This window comes from Teleopsis dalmanni, chromosome 2, assembly GCF_002237135.1.
Source record: "Teleopsis dalmanni isolate 2A chromosome 2, ASM223713v2, whole genome shotgun sequence".
In the NCBI taxonomy this organism is placed as follows: Eukaryota; Metazoa; Arthropoda; class Insecta; order Diptera; family Diopsidae; genus Teleopsis; species Teleopsis dalmanni.
Window position 1 is genome coordinate 51,933,934 of NC_051847.1, and position 23,626 is coordinate 51,957,559.

Sequence of the window (23,626 nt, forward strand, 5' to 3'; positions counted from 1 at the left end):
ATAATACTAGTTATGTACTATTTTCGTAATTTGGACTGTTTTAATTTGAATATATTTTTTATGTAAAAAACATATAATGCTATGAATCTTGTTTGAAGACAAAATTCGCTAAGCATATGAATGTTGTGAAATCATGCTGTACAGTGCATTGTTGTAAATAAAGTTCTTTTAAAATTTTTTTAGTATTACTTTTGTGTGCCAACCCTAAAGTATTAAAAAACACAACTCTGTATAAAAAAACAGAATATAAACACAAATTTATAATATAGTGATACGAACGCGGAAAGAATTTTATTTATTTGGTACATATTAATTAAAACGAAATAAATGCTTTTTATATATTACATTCGAAGCGAGATTAAAATTTAATGGACTATGTGTACTGCAGTTCAGAAACAATCGGAGCAGAAGACATACTTCCGATTTCAAGTGAGCATAAAAATTTTGATTAATTTAATAATTTCATATTTTTCACTTTTATTTTTTTTTTATAGATATATATGATGGTAGAGCAAATCAAGCAGATCATTATTCTCCTAGTTTTAATGGATTTAGCATTGGACCCAATGACACCTCTGATTATATAGATCTTGTTCCGATACTAGCAGACGGAGGTGAAACTTTTGGAGTATCAACTGTAGCATTTGATGACTATGAGGAGCTTCTATGGATGGGAAACCAAGGGGTAAGAGTTTAATTACTTAAAATTCAATTATAATTTGAATAAGTTAAGTGCTACATTTTTACAAAAAAATTTATGCGTTTATACAAAAAGTAACGGTACAAGTATGCCACGTCTACTGTAAAAAATTTTTTTTGTACATTAGAGTTTTGCTTAATTGAAACCAACATTTTTTATGCATATAATTAATTAGTACAAATGCCATAAACACTTTTACATATATATTACTTAAATAATTTAAATTTAATTATAATAATTACTTAATGTATATAAAGTAAAATTATAATATGATTCTATTTATGATAAATTATTTAGGGTCACATAACGTCATATTACAGCAACACGTTAAAAAAGTACACTTCTTTCCAAATTCATGTAAATGATGTAGTTCGCCAAATTCTTACTATCGATTCAGGCATTTTAGCATTGACTCCGACTTCACTACGTCACCAAATTCGAAGAGGAATTCCAAAATTTACATTTTGGTAATATAAATATATTTAATGCAATATATATTTGAGTATATATATCACATTATAAATACATGTAGAATATTTTAATATTAAATGTCTCAATAATTATTTTTTTAGTCGAAATATGTCCCAAATGGTTTGCATGCAGTTATTAAGTCCTCATCGCCTAATAATAGCTGGAATGCAAGATGATATGATTGATTTTGATTTGCGAACGTTAAAGGAAGCTCAGCTAGTAAGTCAAATTAATAAAATTTTTATAAGTTTATGTATGTAGTATTTGAATTGGTTGTGTAAATCCAATATTATATAAATATATAAGTAGCTAATGTATTTAAACTTTTATATTTAAGGAACGTATTGGTTCGAGAGGTTGTACAGTACTACGTAAAAATTCTCGATATTTATTCGCTGGAGATCCATATGGTACAGTTACGTTACGTGACTTAAATTCCTTACATGTTGAACATACAATAAAAACGCACACTGGTAGTTTGTGTGACTTTGATGTGCAAGGAAATTATTTAATATCATGTGGCTACAGTATTCGACAAGGCACTCTTGTAGCTGATCGGTTTTTAATGGTATATGACTTACGTATGCTTCGATTAGTTTCCCCAATTCAAGTGCTGATCGATCCACAACAATTAAAATTTATTCCCTCCCAAGCTTCTCGATTAGCGGTAGTGTCTAGTTATGGCCAAGTTCAGCTTGTTGATACTGTTGAACTTAGTGAGCCAAAAGTATCAATGTACCAAATAAATACTTCTGGAACTCAGTGTTTAAGTTTTGACATAAGTTCTTCATCTCAAGTAATGGCATTTGGTGATCAATCTGGACATGTTAGTATCATTACTTCAATTAAAGCTCCGCAACCCCAATTTAATGTGTATCCTCGCGACACGGAATTTGCCGACCCAGTTCCACAACTTCCAATTGTTCCGGTTACAGATACAAATTTTCCGTTGTCATCTATATCATTACCACATTTAGTAACTGGATCTAGATGGTTTTCTGATTGGCCAACAGAACTATTGTCCTACCAATATAGACGTTCAAAGCCAATAGATAATGATATTATAGATAACATGAAAATGCAAGGTCCAATTGGATATTCGGCTAATCCACGTACTGGGCATCGAAATCAAATACCATATATAATGGATTCAGGTCAATCTGCAGCTACAAATAATGGTACAACAAATAATACTAAAACGACAGAAAATGGAGTAAAAATTATACCACGACGTTATCGAAAAGTAGAAGTGAAATATTCAAAGTTAGGTACACAAGATTTTGATTTTGAACAACACAATCAAACTTGCTTTGCTGGATTAGAAGCCACGTTACCAAATTCTTATTGTAATTCAATGCTTCAGGTAACAAAACGAACTGCATTTGTACAATTATTAATATTTTCCCTAATTTTTTATATATATAATTAATCTTAGATCTTATATTTTATTGAACCACTGCGAATGAAATTAATTTCTCACTCATGCTATAGAGAATTTTGTCTCTCTTGTGAATTGGGCTTTCTGTTTCATATGCTAGATAAATGTACAGGTACATAATAATAACGATTTTATATACAAAAAATCACTGTATGGTCAATTTGTTTTTTATTTTAGCGACAACTCCATGTCAAGCTAGCAATTTCCTACGTTCGTTTCGCACTGTACCAGAGGCTTCCGCTCTTGGTTTAATATTGTCAGATCATTCATCAAATATTAATTTGATAAGTTTGATACAAGTAATTAAAGATATATATTTTAAACAATTAGAATTATTGAAATTAATATATTTTACAGAACTGGAATCGTTTCATTTTACATCAAATGCATTACGAAATTGTTGACTCGCACAAAAAAACCCATTACAATAATCTACTTTATCCTACTGCATATGGTATTCATAAATAATTTATTATTTAATTATTTTACTTTTAAATATTGATATCATTTTATCAGAGAATTTAGCAGCTAATCCATGTAAGAACTTTGCAGATGTTAACAAACTGAACGATATATTTCAATCTATTGATGTTAAATATGGTATATGTTTAAAAATTACACACAATTATTTTCTATAATAGATATATTGTAGATGAAACAACAAGGGATGATGAGAGTGAAGGAAGTAAAATGAATGAGGACACAGAAATAACTAAACTCTTTGGTACAAAACAAATGTGCATTAATCGTTGTTTAAAGTGTAATGGACAAGTAAGTATGTAAAATTTTTTTAATAGATTTTTCAAAATTTATGTAATTTATAGAAAACAAAACAAAATATTTTATTGGCTTGTAATCTTACTTACCCCGTTCACAATAAGGAAATTGAAGGATTTAATTTTAGCACAATATTGAAAGGATCACTTCGATCAGAAAAGCAGATTCAAGCATTTTGTGAAAATTGCAAAAAATTTTCACCAACGAAACAAAGTGTAAAGGTATTTGTCATTCATAAAAACAAATTATATTACAATCAAAAATAACTATATTTCGAATATTTAAGGTTACAAGCTTACCTGAAATTTTGTCCATTAATTGTGGACTAAGCAACGAAAAAGACTTATCGTTTTTAAAACGACAATTAAACAAAAATCTTACGACTCCTCTTGAAAGCCCAGCTATTTTAAGCACAAATAAGCCATGTCGATATGGTGTTAATTGTTCTCGAGGTGATTGTCATTTTGTACATCCTGATAGGTAAGTAATTTTTTCCTTAATATCAAAAAAATTATATTTCAAAACTTCAATGGCTTCCGTTTTATTCAGAAAATCTCCCTCCAACTTGAATACAGTTACATTGAGTGCATCTCCAAGTGCCCGCCAAAATGCTTGGTTCCCCTTAGGATTCTCAATGTCTATTAAGTCAGAAGGTGATTTAAACGTATATGTTGAAAACACAAATAACAAACATGAAGAGGTAATCAAAATTGTTAATTGTTCCATTATAATATATAATCGTCTATATTATTATCGAGACAAAATTTATATATTTCTGTAAATATGTATGTTTAGACAGTAAAAAAATAGCATGTTTTCGTTCTTTGTTGCTTTAATATGCGTCACAAAATTAGGAAAAAATATCGATTTCACTTAAGTTGGCCGGGTCTACGTGCCGAAAATACTCGTCGACTAAGTTCCGTTCTACAACAACAACAGAATGTCAACAACTTGTGCTACTTGGGAAGCATCAAATCCACTGACAATTTAGGTGACGCAGCAAATTGAAAATTACCTAGAGGCAAACCATATGTAATGAATAATGTAATGGAAATATATCCAATGAACTACGCTAAAAACGTATTAGCTAAATAGTTATCAATAAATAGAGATGAATGTAGATGTCATATTAACGGTATACATTTTTGATTGTATATCACTTTTAGTCCGGGCTCTCAGCAACATCTGAGTCTAAGTGACACTCCTCTGAACTGTACAAGACTTTATTGATAAAGTTTAAAGAAAAAAGGCTTATTTAGATTAAAAAATACAGACAAGTTGATCAAATTTTATGATCCTTATAATCGTAGATGACAAATGTATAAGAACTCCAAACGCTTTGTATGTTATTGCTTTCATTTTTTTTTTTTTTTTATAAATTTACAGAAAAATTTAACCACACATAATGAGAATCAGGTAATCACTCAAGATGTTACTGAAAATGCTAGTGAAGTTAAGGATTTAAAAACAGGTACGAAATAGTTAAACTTTCAAAAAAAAAAAACTGAAAAAAAAATTTTTATTTTAAATTTTAGTATTTAATAGTTCTATAAATCGAGATTATTCTTTACATGCGGTAGTATGTCAAATTGACGATGGCACACAAAAACATCTTGTTTCACTTATAAATGTTGATAAAAAATATCATAGCTTGAAAGTTACAAATGAAAAAAACAATATCGAAGATCAATGGTATATTTTTAATGACTTCAGGTATGGTTCTATAAAAAGCAAAATATATATTAAATATTTGAGTGAATTTTATTCATTTAAACAATCACTTATTTTATAAATCTATTTGAAAATAATTTAACTTTATTGTACAACTTTTTCTAAAGATACTTATTGCTTTTAGCATATCACCGGTTTCAACGCAAGAATCTGTTTGGTTTACCCTCGATTGGAAAGTACCTTGTGTTCTGTTTTATAAAAGTATGAAACCAGAATTTGAAAACAACACAGCTCCTCTGAATATAATTGACATTAGGCCGCAATTTTTTAATCCCTTTATACAGGTAAGGTAATTGGCTGTCATTCTTCTGACAGTCAATGTTTATGGTTTCTTTTTTTTATATTGCAGGATATTTTAAATGCTTCGCCTAGCAAACTAAATGACGGATTTTTGAGGCCATTGCAACCTAATGAACTGCCAAAAGCTGGTGATTTAGTAGCAATGGATGCTGAATTTGTTACCTTAAATCCGGAAGAGAGTGAAATTCGTCCAGATGGTAAAATTGCTACCATAAAGCCGTGCCATATGAGTGTTGCACGTATATCATGTATACGAGGGTAAAATAAAATTTAAAATAACTTTTATTATTATACATTTATTATATTCTTACCTACATAGCCAAGGTCCAAATGAAGGCTTTCCATTTATGGACGATTATATAGCAACTCAAGAAAAAGTTGTAGATTATTTGACACAATTTTCTGGTATAAAACCTGGAGATTTGGATGCTAATTTCAGTAGCAAGAGATTGACTGCATTGAAAAATTCATATCAGAAATTGAAGTATTTAGTAGATGTTGGAGTAATATTTGTGGGACATGGTTTAAAAAACGATTTTAGGTAAGAATAATAAAACATAATTTATTTGAAGTTATAAAGATTTAAACAATTTTGCAGAGTAATAAATATTCATGTGCCGTGTGATCAAATCATCGACACTGTGCATTTATTTCATCTGCCACATCACCGCATGGTATCGTTAAGATTTTTAGCTTGGCATTTTTTCGGTTAGTACAAAAAATATATAACATTTTACATAATTTATTTATGTACTTATTAATTAATTAATTTATTTTTATTTTGTTAAGGAACAAAAATACAATCAGAAACACATGACTCTGTGGAAGATGCGCGCACCACTCTACAACTCTATAAGCATTATTTGCAATTGCAAAATGAGAATAAATTTAGCACTGCACTTAAAAATCTTTACGATATTGGAAAACAATTACAATGGAAAGTACCAGAGGATTAAGTTAAGCAAACGAAAAATTTAAATGTGAAATATGTAAAAGTCAACAAAATATAACTGTAATATACAGTAAAGTACAAAATCAACACCGAACCGTTAAATTAATATTCCATTTTAACAAAGAACTATAATTTATTAAAACATTTTTGAAACATCTTTGGTTCTTTTTTAATATAAATTGATATATTTATGTATTTTGTTGTTTTATTGTAAATCATTAAAAATGTAAATGGGAAAATTTATATATATTATTATTATACCACTGATCAATTTTAATATCAAATAAATTATATATTTTTAAACTCTCAATAATGAATTTTAAGAACTGCACAGATGAAAGCATTTTTATCACAATATGCTAAAATAGTTGTTAAATAAGATAAGTCTTTATTTTGTAATAAGCGATAAGGACTTAATCAAAATGAAATTATATATAATAATAATAAAAGAAGTGATCATATTATTATTTATAAGAACAATTTTTAATTTACACATTGACTGTTTTAGATAACCCTTAAAATGTTAGAAAAAAACAATCGAAACGTTGAGCGAAAAAATGAACTAAATTTAAATTTATTTATATCCCAGTCATAAGACTACTATAAGAGTAGCTAATCTAAACAAAAATTATAAATTAATGGTAGTAAGTTCTTCTGTCATCCTCATCTTTCAGTAGAGCATGGGGCGTCAATGATAGTAAGTTAGCATGACAAAATAAATAAAAAGAAAACAAGCTAAAGTTTTTAACTTTGAGTGTGGACAGCAAGTAAACAAAAATGTCTTAAAACTAGTTAGAGAAGATTTCACTGTCGTTAGAATTGTCAGAATATTATCTAATTAGTCAAATAATAAATACAAATAGTAAATATCCAAACAACTCTATTAGTATCTAGTTTCAAACAAATATAATTAAAAGCTATTTATTTATTTTATTCATAAAAAAGTTTAAAAGTACAAATTAAAGTTTATATATTGTCATAGTCTTCATCTAATTCGAAAAACGAATTCTTATTTTTCGCAGTGTTGGTTGTGGTGTCAATAGAATTTTTAAAAGAGGCCATGCTAGATTTAGAACTGGAAGTTAATTCTGATTCAGCAGCTGGAAAAGCACCTATTCTTATTGTTGCCATTGGTTCATCGCTTTCAATAGTTTTGTCACTTGCATTTCGAACTATGTTTGATAAATCAATATTAATGACTGCTTCATTAGCAAAATTAATGTCTGGGTTAGATGCGTTTGTAGTTACAGATAATGGAGATGATGAAACCTGCCCAGGCATCGAAATGTTGCTATAATCAATTTTTACAACAGGTTTATTGCAAAAATCGAAGTTTACAATGGGGGCGGGTATGGCAGCTGGGGGCTGAGATAACACTTTATCTTTATTTGGTTGATTTTTTAGTGTGGTTGTATTATGGCAATCCATTGCATACGGTAATGATTGTGGTTGATGTTTTAATCGTTGTCTAGGCTTCTGAGATGTTGTACCAGCCGGTGTTGAGTCAGAGCGAAATATTTTTACTGGTGAACATTCTGAATTTATATTTGCTATTTTGGTAGTATGTGTTATAACTGAATTTGATCCCCTATCAACACCTTCATATAGTTGATGTTGATGTTCAATATCATATTCCCTTTTCAGGTATGTATGATTTGCTTCATTTATTGTATTCATATTCGTGTTAATTCTAAATCCACCATTTCGTGTAGCATATTTATGTGTGATTCCATTTGCTGCACTATTTCGTGTTGCTTGCGTAGATGTAGATGGCATACTCAAATCAAATGGTGTATCAGAGTCAGGGTATGCTTCTTCAGGTGAACTATGAGTTTCGTCTTCATTATAGTTTGCAGATTCTTCGGCAATGTTTATATCTGGTATATTTTTAACCAGTTCTCGTAAAAAATCAAAACGTTGCTCTGACATGATGCACTGCTTCATATGAGAAGTAGATAAGGTTTTTGCATTTCGAGAATTTGTAATTTTTAACGTTTTCCTTAGTAGGGATTCCACAAACAATTCCAATGTTCTAGGTATTTTTGGAAACAATGTTATAGTTAAGGAAAATAAATATGTTAACAAATGATATAAACTACATAAAAACCTGAATAAAATTTAATATCAATTTGGTAATAAACAACAACTCTACAAATCGTTGTTTTCTTACTTTACGGTAATTGCAAATATGTCTCTATAATCTTGTAAGATTAGTTCATTGCGGATAGAGTAGCCTCATTGGTCTAAAAGTATTGGTCTCAAATATCTCTTCATATTAAATATGATAGTATATATTTTTCTTTATGGAATCATCATATATTTATTTTGATCGCAAGTTAGATATTTAATCTGACACATCATTGTTGAAGTATATTTACACCAACGCAATTACCTCCACAAATGGGCAGCAGTGTTAATTTTCATATAAAATCAATATGAAAATATCCTAATGAGGTTTGATAATTGTAAGCACAAATTAAGTATTATTACTTACAAATATTTAACCTATATATAATAAAACTACTCTTAAAGATATCAGATTGCCTTCTTCCTATTTGAATATATGCTTGTTACTTATTTGAAACCAAATATCAATAGATATATATAATAATTAATAATATACACAATATATAAAATAAAGAACTGCCTTTAAAATGATTGATATATACGTTAAGTCTTAAAATATATGTAATTTTTAAAAAGGATATAGATTATTACAGGAACAGCTTGTGCAACTTTTCCAATTTCTTCATCGCTTTGCATTATCTTCTTTATTCGGCCCTAAAAATAAAACACAGTAAAAAACTTAATATTAACTTTTTATAACAAATAAGTTTGTTGAAAATTCATTGAAACTATTCTTGAATAAACTAAATTTGCAATTATGGGAATAATGAAAATGGGAAATAAAAGTAACAATTTTCTTTATATGTGTTATAAATTACTTTTATTACAGTTATTACTTACTGCTGGAAAACGTGCATTATATTTTTTCTTTTTAGATGGCATTTTTACGTTCCCAAATATTTGCTTAGAACAACACCGCGTATGTACAGTATTCCACTTCACTGTTTGTTTGTAACGTAGGAATTGTCAATGCAGAAAATTTTTTAACTATTATTGTTTTATTATATTTAACACAAGCTCTATTTCAACAATTACCAAAGGGTAACTTTCGTTGTAGTTTTTCAATTAATTGGACTTTTTCTTGTAAATAGAACAAAAAGTTTTCCTTAATTTCTAAATTCTTTTAATAAACGGCAAAAAGGTTAAAAACAATTTGACAGAAGTTAAACACAGGTATGGTACAGGGCTGATAGAATACTATATTGCTCTTTTTAGGTTGTTTTATTACTCTACTATATATTTTGTATTACTCTATATTTTCTCTTCGTAAATGTATTTTTCCGTTGAATATGTTATAATCTTTGAACCTCTTTTTATTATTTGTATCTTAAAATATTGATTATGTAAATAAATATTTTGTTTTAAATAAATTATTTTATACTATTGGTGACACTAATATTGTGCTCTGTAAAATGTGATATATATATATATATGTTTTCGATCTTATGTTGTCCCCACAATCATGTTATAGGCTATAGTTTAATTATTGTATATTTAAAAATCAATTTATTAGTAATCTTAATATAAAGAACAAAAATTTTTGTATAAAAGTAGTTATTAATTTAATCAACACTAAAATATTTATATATAATTTGTGTCTAAGACCATTACAGTTTTATACGGCGTTTACATTGGCCGAAAATGGCTCATTTTGAATGAGCCATTTGAAAGTGTTTACATTCGTTCTATTTCATTTGTTCTCATTTCAACAGCTGATTTTTCAACTTGCATGTTGATTTGATTTTTGGCCTGTGCCAAAAAAATGTTGCATGAAGGTTAAATATGCCTTCAAACCTTACATTAGAAACTTAAAACATATTTTTAACTTCGATTAATTACTTTTTGGGAAGTAAAAGTTCTAAAAAGCAGTGCATCGTTTTCAAGAAAATGCAACCACCAAACATTTGTTTACCTTTTTTTGTAAATATGTTAAAAACAGCTTTTTCAAACTGTCAAAATGCCATGAAGAGCTTTCATTTAGGGTATGTTCAATGGATTCCTTTGCATTTGGAACGTATGTGGAATGCATTCGAACGTCATTCATACAGAATGTGAGAAAATTGCTCATTTTTGTGCTTGAAATTTTATATGCAAGAATGAGCCATTCGATACTCATTTTCGATTTTTGACCAAAATGAGCCATTTTCGGCCAATGTAAACGCCGTATTAATCTTATATTATCCTCAGACAGCTAAATTTCTTTAATTTCATTAAAATAAAATTAAGTTAATTTCGAAAGTGTTCATTCTGCCCCAAATTAATAAAATCATATGTTTTTTGTTTACAAATCGAATGTTAAAAATTACATGCTCTAAACAAAATTTATATCTGTAAAATTTTAAAAGTTGATTATTATAACTATAAAGGATAGCACTTAGTAGTTTTAAAAGCTTTAATAGATTTCAGGTATGTGGATTATTATTTTCCACTCTATTTTAAATAAATAACAGAATTTATTCTTTACATTTGAATTTAGAAATTTGCACTACTTTTAAAATATTTTTTCAGTTTTTAAAATAAAGGTGCATCTGAAAATAATATTACATTATATTAATTTATTTATAAATTTATTAATGAAAGATTAAATTTATATTAAATAAAAAAAATCACATTTAAGCGATAAAATAATTATTATTTTTATCTTCAGATATTGTAAAAAAGGTAGTCAAACAAGGCACGTAGCCAGGCAGGAGATTGTGACGATACCTACAGACCAGAGTTAAATCGTATGTATTCATTTTAAATCATCATATTAAAATAAAAAGATAAAAATAAATTAAAAGACAAAATTTTTTGATTATGTATATGTATTTGATATTTTTTCAACATACTTTAATGTACTTTTGTTGTATTGAACAACTCTGTATTTGAAGGTTTTTAGAAGAACATTCAGAACACATTGACTTGTTCTTGGCAAATCATGTAAAATATTCACTATTTTCTGCAATAAATAGTTTTTAACATATTTAATGACAAGTAGATCAAAAGATCCGTGTAAAAAATACGCTTGCAGGATTCAAGTTTGTCTTCAGGGTATTATATGGCAATACACATAATTACAAATTTGTATTATGTAATATATTTATATATTTTACATAGAAAACCAGTACCAAGAGAGTAAATGCCAGGATTTATTAGAGGATTTGCGGCTGTGTTGTGTTAAGTGGCATAAAGAATCAGTGTGCTGTTCTGGAATAGATTTAAGTCGCAATTATTTGCAAACACAAAATTCTAATAGCATAGGTAAGATTGTAAATAAACATTATTAATCAATGCAGACGTAGATTCTAAAGTCTTTTTTTTAGTGAATAATGCAAAAATATCCAATTCCTGAATACAAAACCACTCCACAATTACAAGCGGAAATTGAAATATTGAAGCAACAACGAGCCAATCAATCGGGTAGAAAAACTCGTAATACTTACCTCCCGGCTCGTCGTTGGATTCAACGAAATCCTAAACTATTTCAAATATCAGTAATTACTGGATCATTGCTGATATTCTTTTCAAAACCTTTATACGATATATTTATTGCCGAACCAGTACCGCCAACCAAACGTGTGCCACCACATTTACGTTAAATAAATAGATTAACTTTTAACTTTCTAGTTTGTAAAATATGAAGTGATATGGAATCTGTACAGAAAGCTCATAAAAGACTTCGTAATTATCCCGTATTACTTGCAAAATGTGCTAATACAGCAGCGACTTATGCAGCTTGTGTAACTCGAGAACTAAATGTAGAAAAGAATGTATGCGAAAAAGAGTTTCAAGAATTTAAGAAGTGTTTACAAAAAGTTGCTAAGGAAGGAAAAATGCGTTTGTAACAATAACGTGAAATAAACAAAAATACGTAAAAATAAGTAAAAAATATAAAAAAGTGATCTTTTTATTTTTTTAAAAGTGCACAGGAGATAATCAAAAATATTACGATGGTTTTACTAACTTATATGAAAAAGTGTGCTGCACGGACAACAAACCAATTGAACCGGACTTGCGTTTATTTGATGAATTGTCGCTTTCGTACACATCTGTTGATAGCATTTATAATACGATTAGCACTAATATATTACGGTTATATTCAAGATAAACGCTCCGAAGTTCCGTACACAGATATCGACTATAAGGTTGTAACTGATGGTGCTCGTTATGTTTTAGATGGAAATTCTCCCTTTGACCGACATACGTATCGTTACAGTCCTATTTTGGCATACCTTCAAATGCTGAATATTTGGATACATATGGCCTGTGGTAAAGTGATTTACGCTATTTTTGACATAACTGTATCCTTTCTAATTTACAAAATCATCCGTGCTGAACAATTAAGACAGAGCCGTAAAGGAATTCAAACTATAAAATGTCAAAATAAAGAAATGCATTTGGTGAATAGCTGTGATTGTTTCAAACAAAACAAACCTTCTACTTTTTTGGCAAGAGCCTCTGCATATTTTTGGCTTTATAATCCTCTTACTTTGGTTATATCAACACGTGGGAATGGTGATAGCATTTCAAGTGTATTCGTTATATTAACTATTTATTTGCTGTCCCGATCTCAAGATTTAAAACGAGGACGTAACTGGATGATATTTGCAGCAGGCTTGTGTCATGGTTTTTCTATACATTTACGTCTTTATCCAATTGTTTTTAGTTTAGCCTACTATCTTTCTTTATCAGAAAAACTGATTAATAGTACTGGAGAATTTTTTAGGCAAATTATTTTACCTTCATCCAAACAATTAACGCTAATATTTGGAACAATTTTAGGTTTTTCTGTAGTATCAGTAATATTCTATCATTTATACGGTTGGCAATACATTTATGAAGCATATTTATATCATTTTGTACGTAAGGATGTGAGGCATAATTTCTCATTGTACTTTTTAATGCAGTATTTGGGTTCTAATGTACATTTTTCGATAATTGAAAAATTAACTATAATAATTCCACAGTTATGTTTAATATTATATTTAAGTATCAGTTTTGGACAATTTCTTAAAACATTACCATTTTGCATATTTTCTCTGTCCTTTATAATAGTAACATTTAATTCTGTTGTAACGTCTCAATATTTTGTGTGGTATATGGCTGCGTTACCACTTTGTTTAAAAAATTTTAAAAAATTATCTCTGTTAAAAGCCATTTTATATTTTAGTCTTTGGTTATTGGGTCAGGGTATGTGGCTATTACCAGCATATTTGTTAGAATTTAAAACATATAATACATTTTATTGGATTGGTGCACAAAGTGCAGTTTTTTTTCTAGTAAATAGTTTTATATTAATACGTTTGATTGAATTTTATAGTATAGAATAGTATTTTAAGTAAATTTATATTTATATACATATAAACGTTGTAAATAAGAAAGTTGTAATTATAAAAAAAAAATAAAATAAACGAATGCTTTATATATAATTGCATATACCTCTATATCATCTAATATTTTTTCTTTTTTTGGCATTAATTTATGTTATATTTATACCTCTAGAAATTGGAAATAGAACATAAATATATGCAATTAAACAACTTATTTCTAGTTATATTCTTTATAAGTTGCTTGTTTTACCTATTGAATAGAAAACATTTTTATATAATAGAGTCACAAATGTTAGTTGATCAAAAATTGTTAAAAATGTTATTTTCTGTTTGATATTTAAATAAAATATTTAATAATAGTTAAAAAATCAATTCGGTTACGGCAATGGATCTGCTTGTATCGGTACAAGATGAGATTTAATTACTAGAAAACATTTATTTAATCTATGTCCAGTAGAACAAGGTCGCTAATAAGTAAATATTTTTCGAAATTGACCAGAAAATGGTATTAGAATAGTAACAACATCGCGTTATCGAATCTCAGAATGGTTACAGGCTCCTCGAGAAGGTATGCAAATTTAATGTCAATAAGGGAAGTGATAAACATTAATCCAGTCAAGGCGTAGAGAGAGGTTATGAAGAAACCTCGCAGTTAATAGAGAGTAAAAGTGGTCAAGTGCACTGACACAACTAGCCTCAACATAATAATAATACAAATGTTTCATTCGTTCTAAAAGTTAAATATCTTGAGAAGTAGAAATCATCACAACTTCATAAACAAGGTAGGCAAATCGAGTGTATTTTTAAAACATGAATTTTAAAGGCTGTAAGAAAAAATATCTATCATTGTGCTTACATAAATAAAATTATATCTGCTACGAAAAATAAACCGCAGTAAGGCGTAACATTTTATATATATTAAAGTTATTGCGAAGCATTAATAGGTCAATCTAACTTGTTTTATTGACAATATTTAAAAAATAAATAAATTTGATTAGAGGAATTTTAATAACATAGTTAGCAGTTAATTTCACATTTCCACTTTTACAAATTTACTTAAATTTTTAAACCTAGTTCAGTGTAAATTTAATGTTAAATATGTCTTTTATTTTCGATTGGTTACATACAAATTATATTTTGGCAATATGTGAACAAGCTATTGAACATAAATCTTATTCATTAAATTTATGTAAATACTCAATTAAAAAAATTCCAGATTTGTTACACAACTGTAATTTTTTATTAAAATTATATTTGCATCATAATAACATTGAGGAGGTAAGTACTCGTAACTTAAAACTTAAAAATCAAAAACTAGTTGCGAAATCCCTAAATACTCACTTAGTACATCTTAGCATCTCTGGACGGTGCAACTCTAAATGATCATTAATTAATAAATAATTTTGAATAACCTATTTGCATACAAAACACTTAAACTTGATTTGATTAGAAAGTAAGTCTTCTTAAAACTTTCACGTACTTATTGCACTAAATTATTGGAGCATCATATGTTTAAAGTTCTGTTATATAGTACCATTGAAGATCTGAAGTTGTTGAAGTTTTGCTGTATAAAACAATTAAGTATCAAATAGTAATGACCAAATATTGCAGACCATCTATAATAAAAAGAACCCTATTAAATTGATAATCTTAGTGATATGTACCCGTAGAGATATCAATCTTATAGTGGATTAGGAAAATATGTGATGAAATTAAATATTGTTCTCAATAACTTTGTGTTGTCATTCTACAACTAATATTATTATATCCGTAGAACATTTATTTACATATTCTAGGGACTTACTTTATAGGCAGAGACTTTGTCTTGAAAAACTATTAAATTTTAAAATGGTTTTAAGCTCTTTAACTTTTATAGGCAAAAGATTGAATTTTTAGGATCATCAAAATAACCCATATGATTTAATTAGTAAGGGTGATGGAGGTTGACTTTACTATTTATTTACAAAATAAGTGAACAAAAAATAGTGGCAAGATTTTTATTAAATTAATAAAATATTAGTAAATTGTCATCTTTTCAATTCATAATTACATTAACATTAAATAAATCTTGAAACTGCATCTACTACATTTAATCACATACATTTTGCATAAATTATAAAATCAATTGTGGAAAATATTTAAAATATATATATGTTTTTATTTGTGTTTTCAGTTGGTTCATAACTTTATCTTTATATGACACATTTAAAAAGTATTTTAAATATATGAAAAAAAAAGTATTTAAACTTAAATTGCAATTTTTTTATTTTTATTTTATTTTTAGTTTCCATTGTTGAATGACTTTGAACGATTGCAAATACTTACATTGGACTACAACTGCCTTAAAGAATTTCCTAACACAATATGCAATTTAGTTAATCTACGTTTTTTAAATATAAGTTGTAATCAAATTGAGACAATACCTGGAAGTATTGCGAACCTCAAATTTTTGGAGTCATTTTGGTGCAACAGCACCGGCCTATTAAATTTACCCCCAGAAATTTGCAATTGTCAAAAACTTTCAACACTGGGTGCACGTAATAATAATATAGATAGTTTACCAAATAATTTTGGGCATTTAAGAAATCTTACTTGGTTGACGCTTGAACGGAACAAAATTAGTTGTTTACCAAATACGTTTGGATCACTTAATAAACTTGTCCATTTAAATTTAAAATACAATAATCTAAATCGTGTGCCACGTTGTTTTCGTCGTTTAAGAAAAATGCGTTTCGTATTTCTTAATTCTAACTTAATAACGAATTTACCTACACCAGAAGATTTAAGTAACTTGAGTTTTATTCATATTTTAAATATAAGTGAAAATCCAATATGTAATGAATCGGATGTACTACTTCATTTAATGGTACTATTAATAATACCTAATATAATAACAAAAAAATTGTTAAACAAAATTTCAGTCTTTCAAGAATGTTGTTTATAAACGAAATTGTAGTGTTGATTATGACGATAAAACTGAGACTAACAAATTACAAAATTGGGAAAACAGTGTTCATACAAGCGATGTGGACTCTACAGATGAAAGTACACCAGTACCGCACATGGAGGTATTTGTTTTTTAACTTTTCTTAATATATAACTGGACCAGTTTTTATTTTATTAGGATTTTTCTCCGATCATACCAGTCATTTCACGGTTCATCACCAATTTACACTAAAGAATCTCTCTATATATATGTATATAAAATTTTAATTCAGTGGTAAATTTAATAATTAAAAACTTACTTTAATAAATTTTTATGTATTTTATTTTAATAGTAAAAGCAAACGAAGGAATATATTAACAGGAATATGAATACTAAGTCTCTAATTTCCCATTTTTTTCATTAATTCTTCATCTTGCATTGACATTGCTGTCAATTTTTTTCCAATCTTTTCATGAATGTCCAAGTACTTAGCAACGCAACGATCAATACACACCATTTCTCCTTTTCCTGAAATGTAAAAAATTGATTAGGATATAAATGTTCAGTTCAGTGTACTTTATAATAATAATCTACTTTAAAGTAAAAACATATGTTAAAGAGAACAATTTCTTAAGTACCGCAATTTCACGGTAAATCAGATTGACATCTGAAAAAGTTGCTTAAAAGTTAAAAATTTTTACACAATAAAAAAAAAAAAAAGAAAAACAATTGTAAAAATTTCATATATTGATTGCAATAAGTTTAAAATTCAAAGCACGATATCACCAAGCAATAACATATAGCGTATAAGAAGTAATTGCTCAGTACGACAAACTTTACAAAAATGTGTCGTGCCCTCCGTTTTTTTAATAATTAAATGTTTTAATGACCAAAAAATTTTTTTTAAAATAATTATTTTACTGACCAATTAACCCGTGAAATAATTATTTTTAAAAAAATGTGTCGTCAAATTATAGCGGTCAAGAAATTGTAATTAAATCAAACCTTTTTTCTTAAAAATTAAAATCTTAAAATAATTCGATACATTTCATACAATATAAATAAATTAAAATCTAACAATAATTTGTGTTTCTAATAAATATATTACATTTTTTTTATTATAATATTTACCCAGATCCGCTTCGCCATAACGCGGCGGAATACACTTTTTATGGCATGCATTTGTCATTCTGTTATATAAATCAGACATCATTTCGATTTCCATTTCTTGCATCATTTGCAATTTAGCTTGATCTCCAGGACTTATTTGAGGTAGAGCCATTTTTAATTTAATGTATATATATGTTACAGAAATATAAGATAATATTTAAGCGGTAAAACGTCTACTTCCCACAGCTTCGTATTCACCAATATTCGATTTTTTCATGCGGTCACGCACTTGCATACTCTCGTATCGGTGTTTATCAATAGAATTTTTTGATAACACAAAAGCAGAAACACCCGAGAAAGTTATAATTGCCCTAATGAACAAATATGGATATTTTATTTAAAATAATTATAACGTAATTTACCAAAAAATAAAATTTTAATTTTTACCAGCCAACAGCAATCTTTCCAAATTTGCCAAGAGACATGACGTTTTTAATTTTTTTATCTAGTTAATAGATGACACACAGCTGTTGCTATAACCTTATAAAAAAGTGTTGTAAGTCGTACGAATGTTTATTTATAGTTTATAGGTTTATACTATGTTCAGATAGCCAAATTTCCTTAATTTCATTAAAATGAAATATGGTAGTGTTCATACTACCCCAAATTAAGGAAATCATATGTTTTTTGTTCATAAATCAACTGTTAAAAATTACATGCTTAAACCACCATTTGTATATGCGAAATTTTAAAAGTTGATTATTATAACTAGAAAGGATAGCATTCAGTAGTTTTAACAACTTAAGTGGATTTCAGGTATGTGAATTTTTATTTCTCAGTCTATTTTAAATTACCAACAGTTACAGTTTTTTCTCTATATACAAATTTAAACATTTATACTAAATATTTTCCCGGTTATAATAAAATCACAACCGTCACTGACATTTATATAAAATAAAGGCACTTTTTCCTTATCTCAACTTTATCTGTTGCTTAAAATTTATCTTACGCATAGTTGCCGTAGAATTGTTTATGAAGAAAATAAATTTTCTTGTCTGAAAATTTTTTTATCCTAATTTTATTTCTCATTGCTATTTTTGTAGTTGCACCTGTGTTTTGTTTGTACAAAATACAATAAAGAACTATTAGTTTTTGTTCATGTTCAAGTTGTTTTGTATTAAACGACACAATGGCTATTAGCGATCAAATGAAAACAAAACACACGTTTTTGTTTAGGTTTCAGTAATTTTACTATCGTTTTAGTACGTTCATTTATAAACTCATTTATGCATCTGAAAGAAATTTTATAAACTTTTATATAAAAGCACTTTGTATGGTAAATCACCTCATTAGTGGCTATAATGAGCAGAACCGCCTACATGAGACAGTGTGAATGTGCTATTAACTTAAACGATTGGTGGTTTTTGATAAAGTTAATACTTGGGCTGACCATACAATTGTTTTGGATATTGCCGTGAAAAAGATTGTATTTAAATTTTGACGCTGCAAAATTTATATTGAAGGCCAAAAATTGTTATAAAGGAACAGAAAAATAAGACTAATATTTTTATATAAAATACTTTTAATGGTATATAATATCTATTTATTGTTTTAAGCTTTCAATTTTGCTAATATAATAAAGGGATATATGTTTAATTCAGAATATAGATTGCAGAGAATTGAATTTTTGAAATCTAAAAGATTAAGTCTGTGTTGTGTAACGTTCATAAAAATAAAACATATGTAAAAAATTGACATGTTTACTTTACGATTACAGGTGACGCTTAGGGCCATGTTATGCAGAGTGTCTCGGGCACGGCATGAGTACAATTGTTGTTGTTTTCAAAGCAAATTTTAAATTTGAGAATGAGAGAAAAAACAATATGGCCGTCAAACTCCGGCATGAGAGCCGGCGTATTTGTGCCCCGGCACTAAGGCAAAACAGTGTTGTTTAGTAATAAATTTCAAAATTTGCGCCTTTTAGGAGCAAACTACTACAATTCTAGTACGTTTTGGAGAAAAAATGGCAGTAAACAACACAGCATTTTTTTTATAAATCGCTAATAATATAATTATTACACTTTCCAATTTTAAAGAAACGCGTAAGTACTGTTAACAATTATTATAAGATAATATAATAATAAATTAACATTATTACAGCCTCTATGAGTTTTTTCATGCGAGTTATTTTTGGTGGCAAATTTTAAGTGAGCATATCTAAATTTCCTTTTAAATTTAGGCACAACCAAGAAGTAGTAAAAATACAAAATTGGCAATACTGATGTGACACTCTGCATAACATGCATTTTCGGCATAGCCCGAAAGAGCGTAATTTGCCGTGCCCGAGACACTCTGCATAACATGGCCCTTAGGGCCATGTTATGCAGAGTGTCTCGGGCACGGCATGAGTACAATTGTTGTTGTTTTCAATGCAAATTTTAAATTAGAGAATGAGAGAAAAAACAATATGGCCGTTTAAACTCCGGCATGAGAGCCGGCGTTTTTGTGCCCCGGCACTAAGGCAAAACAGTGTTGTTTAGTAATAAATTTCAAAATTTGCGCCTTTTAGGAGTAAACTACTACAATTCTAGTACGTTTTGGAGAAAAAATGGCAGTAAGCAACACAGCATTTTTTTTATAAATCGCTAATAATATAATTATTACACTTTCCGATTTTAAAAAAATGCATAAATACTGTTAACATTTATTAAAAGATAATATAATAATAAGATAGCATTATTACAGCCTCTATGAGTTTTTTCATGCGAGTTATTTTTGGTGGCAAATTGAGAGTGAGCATATCTAAATTTCCTTTTAAATTTAGGCACAACCAAGAAGTAGTAAAAATACAAAATTGGCAATACTGATGTGACACTCTGCATAACATGCATTTTCGGCATAGCCCGAAAGAGCGTAATTTGCCGTGCCCGAGACACTCTGCATAACATGGCCCTTATTTATAGTGATTTAATATAAAAGGCTTAAATTAATTAATTTTCAAACAAATTCAAATTTTTTATGTGAAACATATTTTAACGATTACATTTTAATATAAAAATTTGAAAATGAGTTGCATACTATGCCTTTGTAATAAACGCGACCATATATTAATTCATTCCCCAAAGGGAGTTTCTTTGAATATTTTGGAAATAATACAAAAACATATTCACTTCCAGGTAATTTTAAGTTTTCTTAATTACTTAATAATTACTTAATATTTTTCTAGCTTCTAAATTCTACCTCAAATTCATGTTACATTTGCAACAAATGCTGGAAAGCAATTTTAACTTTTCACAAATTTTACTTAAAAGTTGAATCAGTACATTCTTTACCGAATAATGTTGTAGTAAAGGTGGAAAACGATCCCCTTGATGCACATGTTGAAGAATCAAATGCACAAATTAAAAATGAAGAAAATAACATTCTTAATATAACAAATATTGTGGACAGCAGTAATATGGACATTATATGTGCAGAGCCCTTAAACATACAAAATTCTTCATTGTTGGAACTCAACAGTTTCAAATATGATGAAAGTATAGAGAATGACCCTCCATCAGTGCCTCAAGAGTTAGAAAAAGTAACATATGTAAAGAAAAAGTTAACTCTTACTTCTAGTCTTAAAGTAAATATGAAAAAAAATCGTACCTACTCTAAAAAGGAAAGGCGAATTTTGAGAAGTAATAGAAAAATGGACATTAAAATTAAAGAAAAGGAAAAACAAGAAATTGATGTCGAACAAGAAATTACTGCAGAATCTCTTCAAATTTTGCCAGAAACTATATCTTGCAGTGAAAGCTCCTCACAATCAAATATAAGTTCCAAATTAAGTTCTAAAACGACAATAAGAGATAAGGTGGATGAGTTTATAGTATCTAATATGAACTTGTGTTGTAGTTTTTGTAACGTTGAATTGCAAAGTTTTGCTCAATTAAAATTCCATTATCGTACAGAACATAAATCCCGAGGATTTGCAACATGCTGTGGAAAACAATTTCTAAAACGTTGCTTACTTGTTGATCATATTAATGTCCACATTAATCCTCAACATTTTAAATGTAAACATTGCGGTAAAATCTTTTCAAGCAGACGTTCGTTGGAATCACACATAAAGCTGCACGAAAGAGGTCGAGAACGAATATATGAGTGTAAAGAATGCCACAAAAGCTATTTTAGTCATCCAGTTTATATGCGTCATTTAACTCTGCATGTTCCTGAGGAATTAAGAAACATTAATTGTCCGCAGTGCAAAAAATCGTAAGTTTTTTTCCTTAATATTATTAAGTAGGAATATATTTGTATCAATTGTAGATTTGCTACTGAATATATGATGACACAACATTTAAACAACGTACATTTAAATCTTCACACAAAAATGTGCGAACTTTGTGGTAAATCTATAAGAGGTAACGAAGCACTGCGACAGCATATGGAGACGCATAGTGGAAAAACAGCGCCAATACAATGTAATGAGTGCGGTATGACATTAACAACAAAATATGGTTTAATAAGACATAAAAAAGTAATGCATTCTGAAGAAAATCAAATTCCAAAAACTTGTGAAATTTGTTCTAAGGTGCGTTAAGGTGTTTGTTTTCGTTTATTTATAGTTATATAAATCAATTTTTACTATAGGTTTCTCCAAGCGTGTTCGCTCATGAACGTCATATGAGATATATGCATAAAACTGAGCGTAAATTTGCATGTACCTTATGTGATAAAGCTTTTAAGACATCTTTTACTTTAAGGGTAATTAAGTACTAAATAATTTACAATATTATGATTGTTATATATTTTTCATGCAGGAACATATGACAACACACATTGGCGGAGCATTGTATACATGTACGCATTGTACGAAAACATTTAATTCCAAAGCTAACATGTATGCACATCGAAAAAAAATTCATCGTAACGAATGGGAAAAAATGAATTCAGAAAAATGTATATCTAAAAGTACAAGTACAGTACCATTATTAACAGATATTAAAGCTGAAAATATATCTTAAAGAGTACTACTTTAAATTAATTTGTATTAAAAGAATTTTTTAATTTAAATTATTTCAGTTGATTCACATAGTAATATGTATAAGTAAATGTTGCCAAGCCAATGTATGATCACAAGTTCACATATGTATATCTTAAGTGTGCCTTAGAGAAGATGTATGTAAGTATTTCAGAAACATGTTTAAAATCAGTATACTTTTTTAAACTGAATATTTATGTAAATTTGTACATAAAACTCGAAATTTAACTTCATCAAAACTTATACAGTTTTGATATGTAAAAAATATATGTAACATATAATAAATAATCTTATTATAAATTACATGTTCGAATCCCATTCTTGGTACTTTTTTTTTTATATTTTTTAAAGACAAACTTAAAATTACTTAATTTATTAGTTAATAATTAGCAATTAATTAGTTTATAATTTATTTCGAATTAAATTTTGATATTATTCGTAAAGACAAGAAATGATCGACCTATATTAAAATATACTAACTAAATATACTATAAACATTTAAAAAAAATTAACACAAACAACAGAAAACAATAAAAGGAAATTGATTGACGTGTAAAAGCATCGTTAGGCCTAAAAAATTCTGTATAAATAGTTTCAGTATTAAAAATATTTTGCAGAGTACTAATTTTTATAAGTACAATTTTTATTGCTTATATTTTATTTGTGAAAAACTAAGAGTATTATTTTAATATACTTTATTATAATATAAAATAATTGCATTGATCAACGATTAAACTTAAAACAGAACAACAAATT

At 28.0% G+C, this 23,626-nt stretch overlaps 9 protein-coding genes across 10 annotated transcripts; 6 read left to right on the top strand and 3 right to left on the bottom strand.

Annotated features, from left to right (window-relative positions):
- Positions 1 to 294: 294 nt before the first annotated feature.
- On the top strand, positions 295 to 6,512 carry LOC119675674 (PAN2-PAN3 deadenylation complex catalytic subunit PAN2). Of its 2 annotated transcripts, none has more exons than XM_038086881.1 (20): positions 295 to 429; positions 495 to 685; positions 998 to 1,167; positions 1,273 to 1,390; positions 1,509 to 2,534; positions 2,607 to 2,721; positions 2,787 to 2,908; positions 2,967 to 3,063; positions 3,126 to 3,209; positions 3,262 to 3,380; positions 3,434 to 3,607; positions 3,673 to 3,866; positions 3,936 to 4,086; positions 4,773 to 4,857; positions 4,922 to 5,099; positions 5,242 to 5,401; positions 5,467 to 5,675; positions 5,737 to 5,958; positions 6,016 to 6,125; positions 6,207 to 6,512. In XM_038086881.1, the coding sequence occupies exons 1-20, from the start codon at positions 369 to 371 to the stop codon at positions 6,371 to 6,373; spliced, it is 3,753 nt and encodes a 1,250-aa protein (XP_037942809.1). In that variant the 5' UTR covers positions 295 to 368; the 3' UTR covers positions 6,374 to 6,512. The 2 variants fall into 2 exon arrangements, with proteins under 2 accessions (XP_037942809.1, XP_037942810.1); XM_038086882.1 differs by having other exon boundaries at positions 3,162 to 3,209.
- Positions 6,513 to 7,294: 782 nt separating this feature from the next.
- On the bottom strand, positions 7,295 to 9,616 carry LOC119683516. The gene is made up of 3 exons (XM_038097221.1): positions 9,337 to 9,616; positions 9,078 to 9,150; positions 7,295 to 8,405 (listed from the first exon to the last, which is right to left on the bottom strand). The coding sequence occupies exons 1-3, from the start codon at positions 9,376 to 9,378 to the stop codon at positions 7,336 to 7,338; spliced, it is 1,185 nt and encodes a 394-aa protein (XP_037953149.1). The 5' UTR covers positions 9,379 to 9,616; the 3' UTR covers positions 7,295 to 7,335.
- Positions 9,617 to 11,374: 1,758 nt separating this feature from the next.
- LOC119681179 (cx9C motif-containing protein 4) lies at positions 11,375 to 11,893 on the top strand. Its single transcript, XM_038094291.1, has 3 exons — positions 11,375 to 11,529; positions 11,596 to 11,739; positions 11,802 to 11,893. The coding sequence occupies exons 1-3, from the start codon at positions 11,466 to 11,468 to the stop codon at positions 11,828 to 11,830; spliced, it is 237 nt and encodes a 78-aa protein (XP_037950219.1). The 5' UTR covers positions 11,375 to 11,465; the 3' UTR covers positions 11,831 to 11,893.
- LOC119681178 lies at positions 11,802 to 12,097 on the top strand. Its single transcript, XM_038094290.1, has one exon. It carries the CDS (start codon positions 11,808 to 11,810, stop codon positions 12,075 to 12,077), a length of 270 nt encoding a protein of 89 aa, XP_037950218.1. The 5' UTR covers positions 11,802 to 11,807; the 3' UTR covers positions 12,078 to 12,097.
- Positions 12,098 to 12,102: 5 nt separating this feature from the next.
- On the top strand, positions 12,103 to 12,359 carry LOC119681180. The gene has a single exon (XM_038094292.1). The coding sequence runs from the start codon at positions 12,126 to 12,128 to the stop codon at positions 12,321 to 12,323; it is 198 nt and encodes a 65-aa protein (XP_037950220.1). The 5' UTR covers positions 12,103 to 12,125; the 3' UTR covers positions 12,324 to 12,359.
- Positions 12,356 to 13,790, top strand: LOC119681177 (GPI mannosyltransferase 1; the record flags this gene model as incomplete). Its single annotated transcript, XM_038094289.1, has 1 exon — positions 12,356 to 13,790. A coding segment is annotated over exon 1 (1,362 nt), but the record flags the coding sequence as incomplete, so codon positions are not given.
- Positions 13,791 to 14,254: 464 nt separating this feature from the next.
- On the top strand, positions 14,255 to 22,873 carry LOC119674530 (zinc finger protein 260-like). Its single transcript, XM_038085673.1, has 6 exons — positions 14,255 to 14,282; positions 15,025 to 15,086; positions 21,071 to 22,101; positions 22,156 to 22,420; positions 22,480 to 22,593; positions 22,650 to 22,873. The coding sequence occupies exons 1-6, from the start codon at positions 14,255 to 14,257 to the stop codon at positions 22,851 to 22,853; spliced, it is 1,704 nt and encodes a 567-aa protein (XP_037941601.1). The 3' UTR covers positions 22,854 to 22,873.
- On the bottom strand, positions 17,059 to 18,016 carry LOC119679056 (mitochondrial import inner membrane translocase subunit Tim10). Its single transcript, XM_038091204.1, has 2 exons — positions 17,866 to 18,016; positions 17,059 to 17,262 (listed from the first exon to the last, which is right to left on the bottom strand). Exons 1-2 carry the CDS (start codon positions 18,014 to 18,016, stop codon positions 17,135 to 17,137), a joined length of 279 nt encoding a protein of 92 aa, XP_037947132.1. The 3' UTR covers positions 17,059 to 17,134.
- Positions 17,970 to 18,341, bottom strand: LOC119679057. The gene is made up of 2 exons (XM_038091205.1): positions 18,292 to 18,341; positions 17,970 to 18,215 (listed from the first exon to the last, which is right to left on the bottom strand). Exons 1-2 carry the CDS (start codon positions 18,327 to 18,329, stop codon positions 18,062 to 18,064), a joined length of 192 nt encoding a protein of 63 aa, XP_037947133.1. The 5' UTR covers positions 18,330 to 18,341; the 3' UTR covers positions 17,970 to 18,061.
- Positions 22,874 to 23,626: the final 753 nt, after the last annotated feature.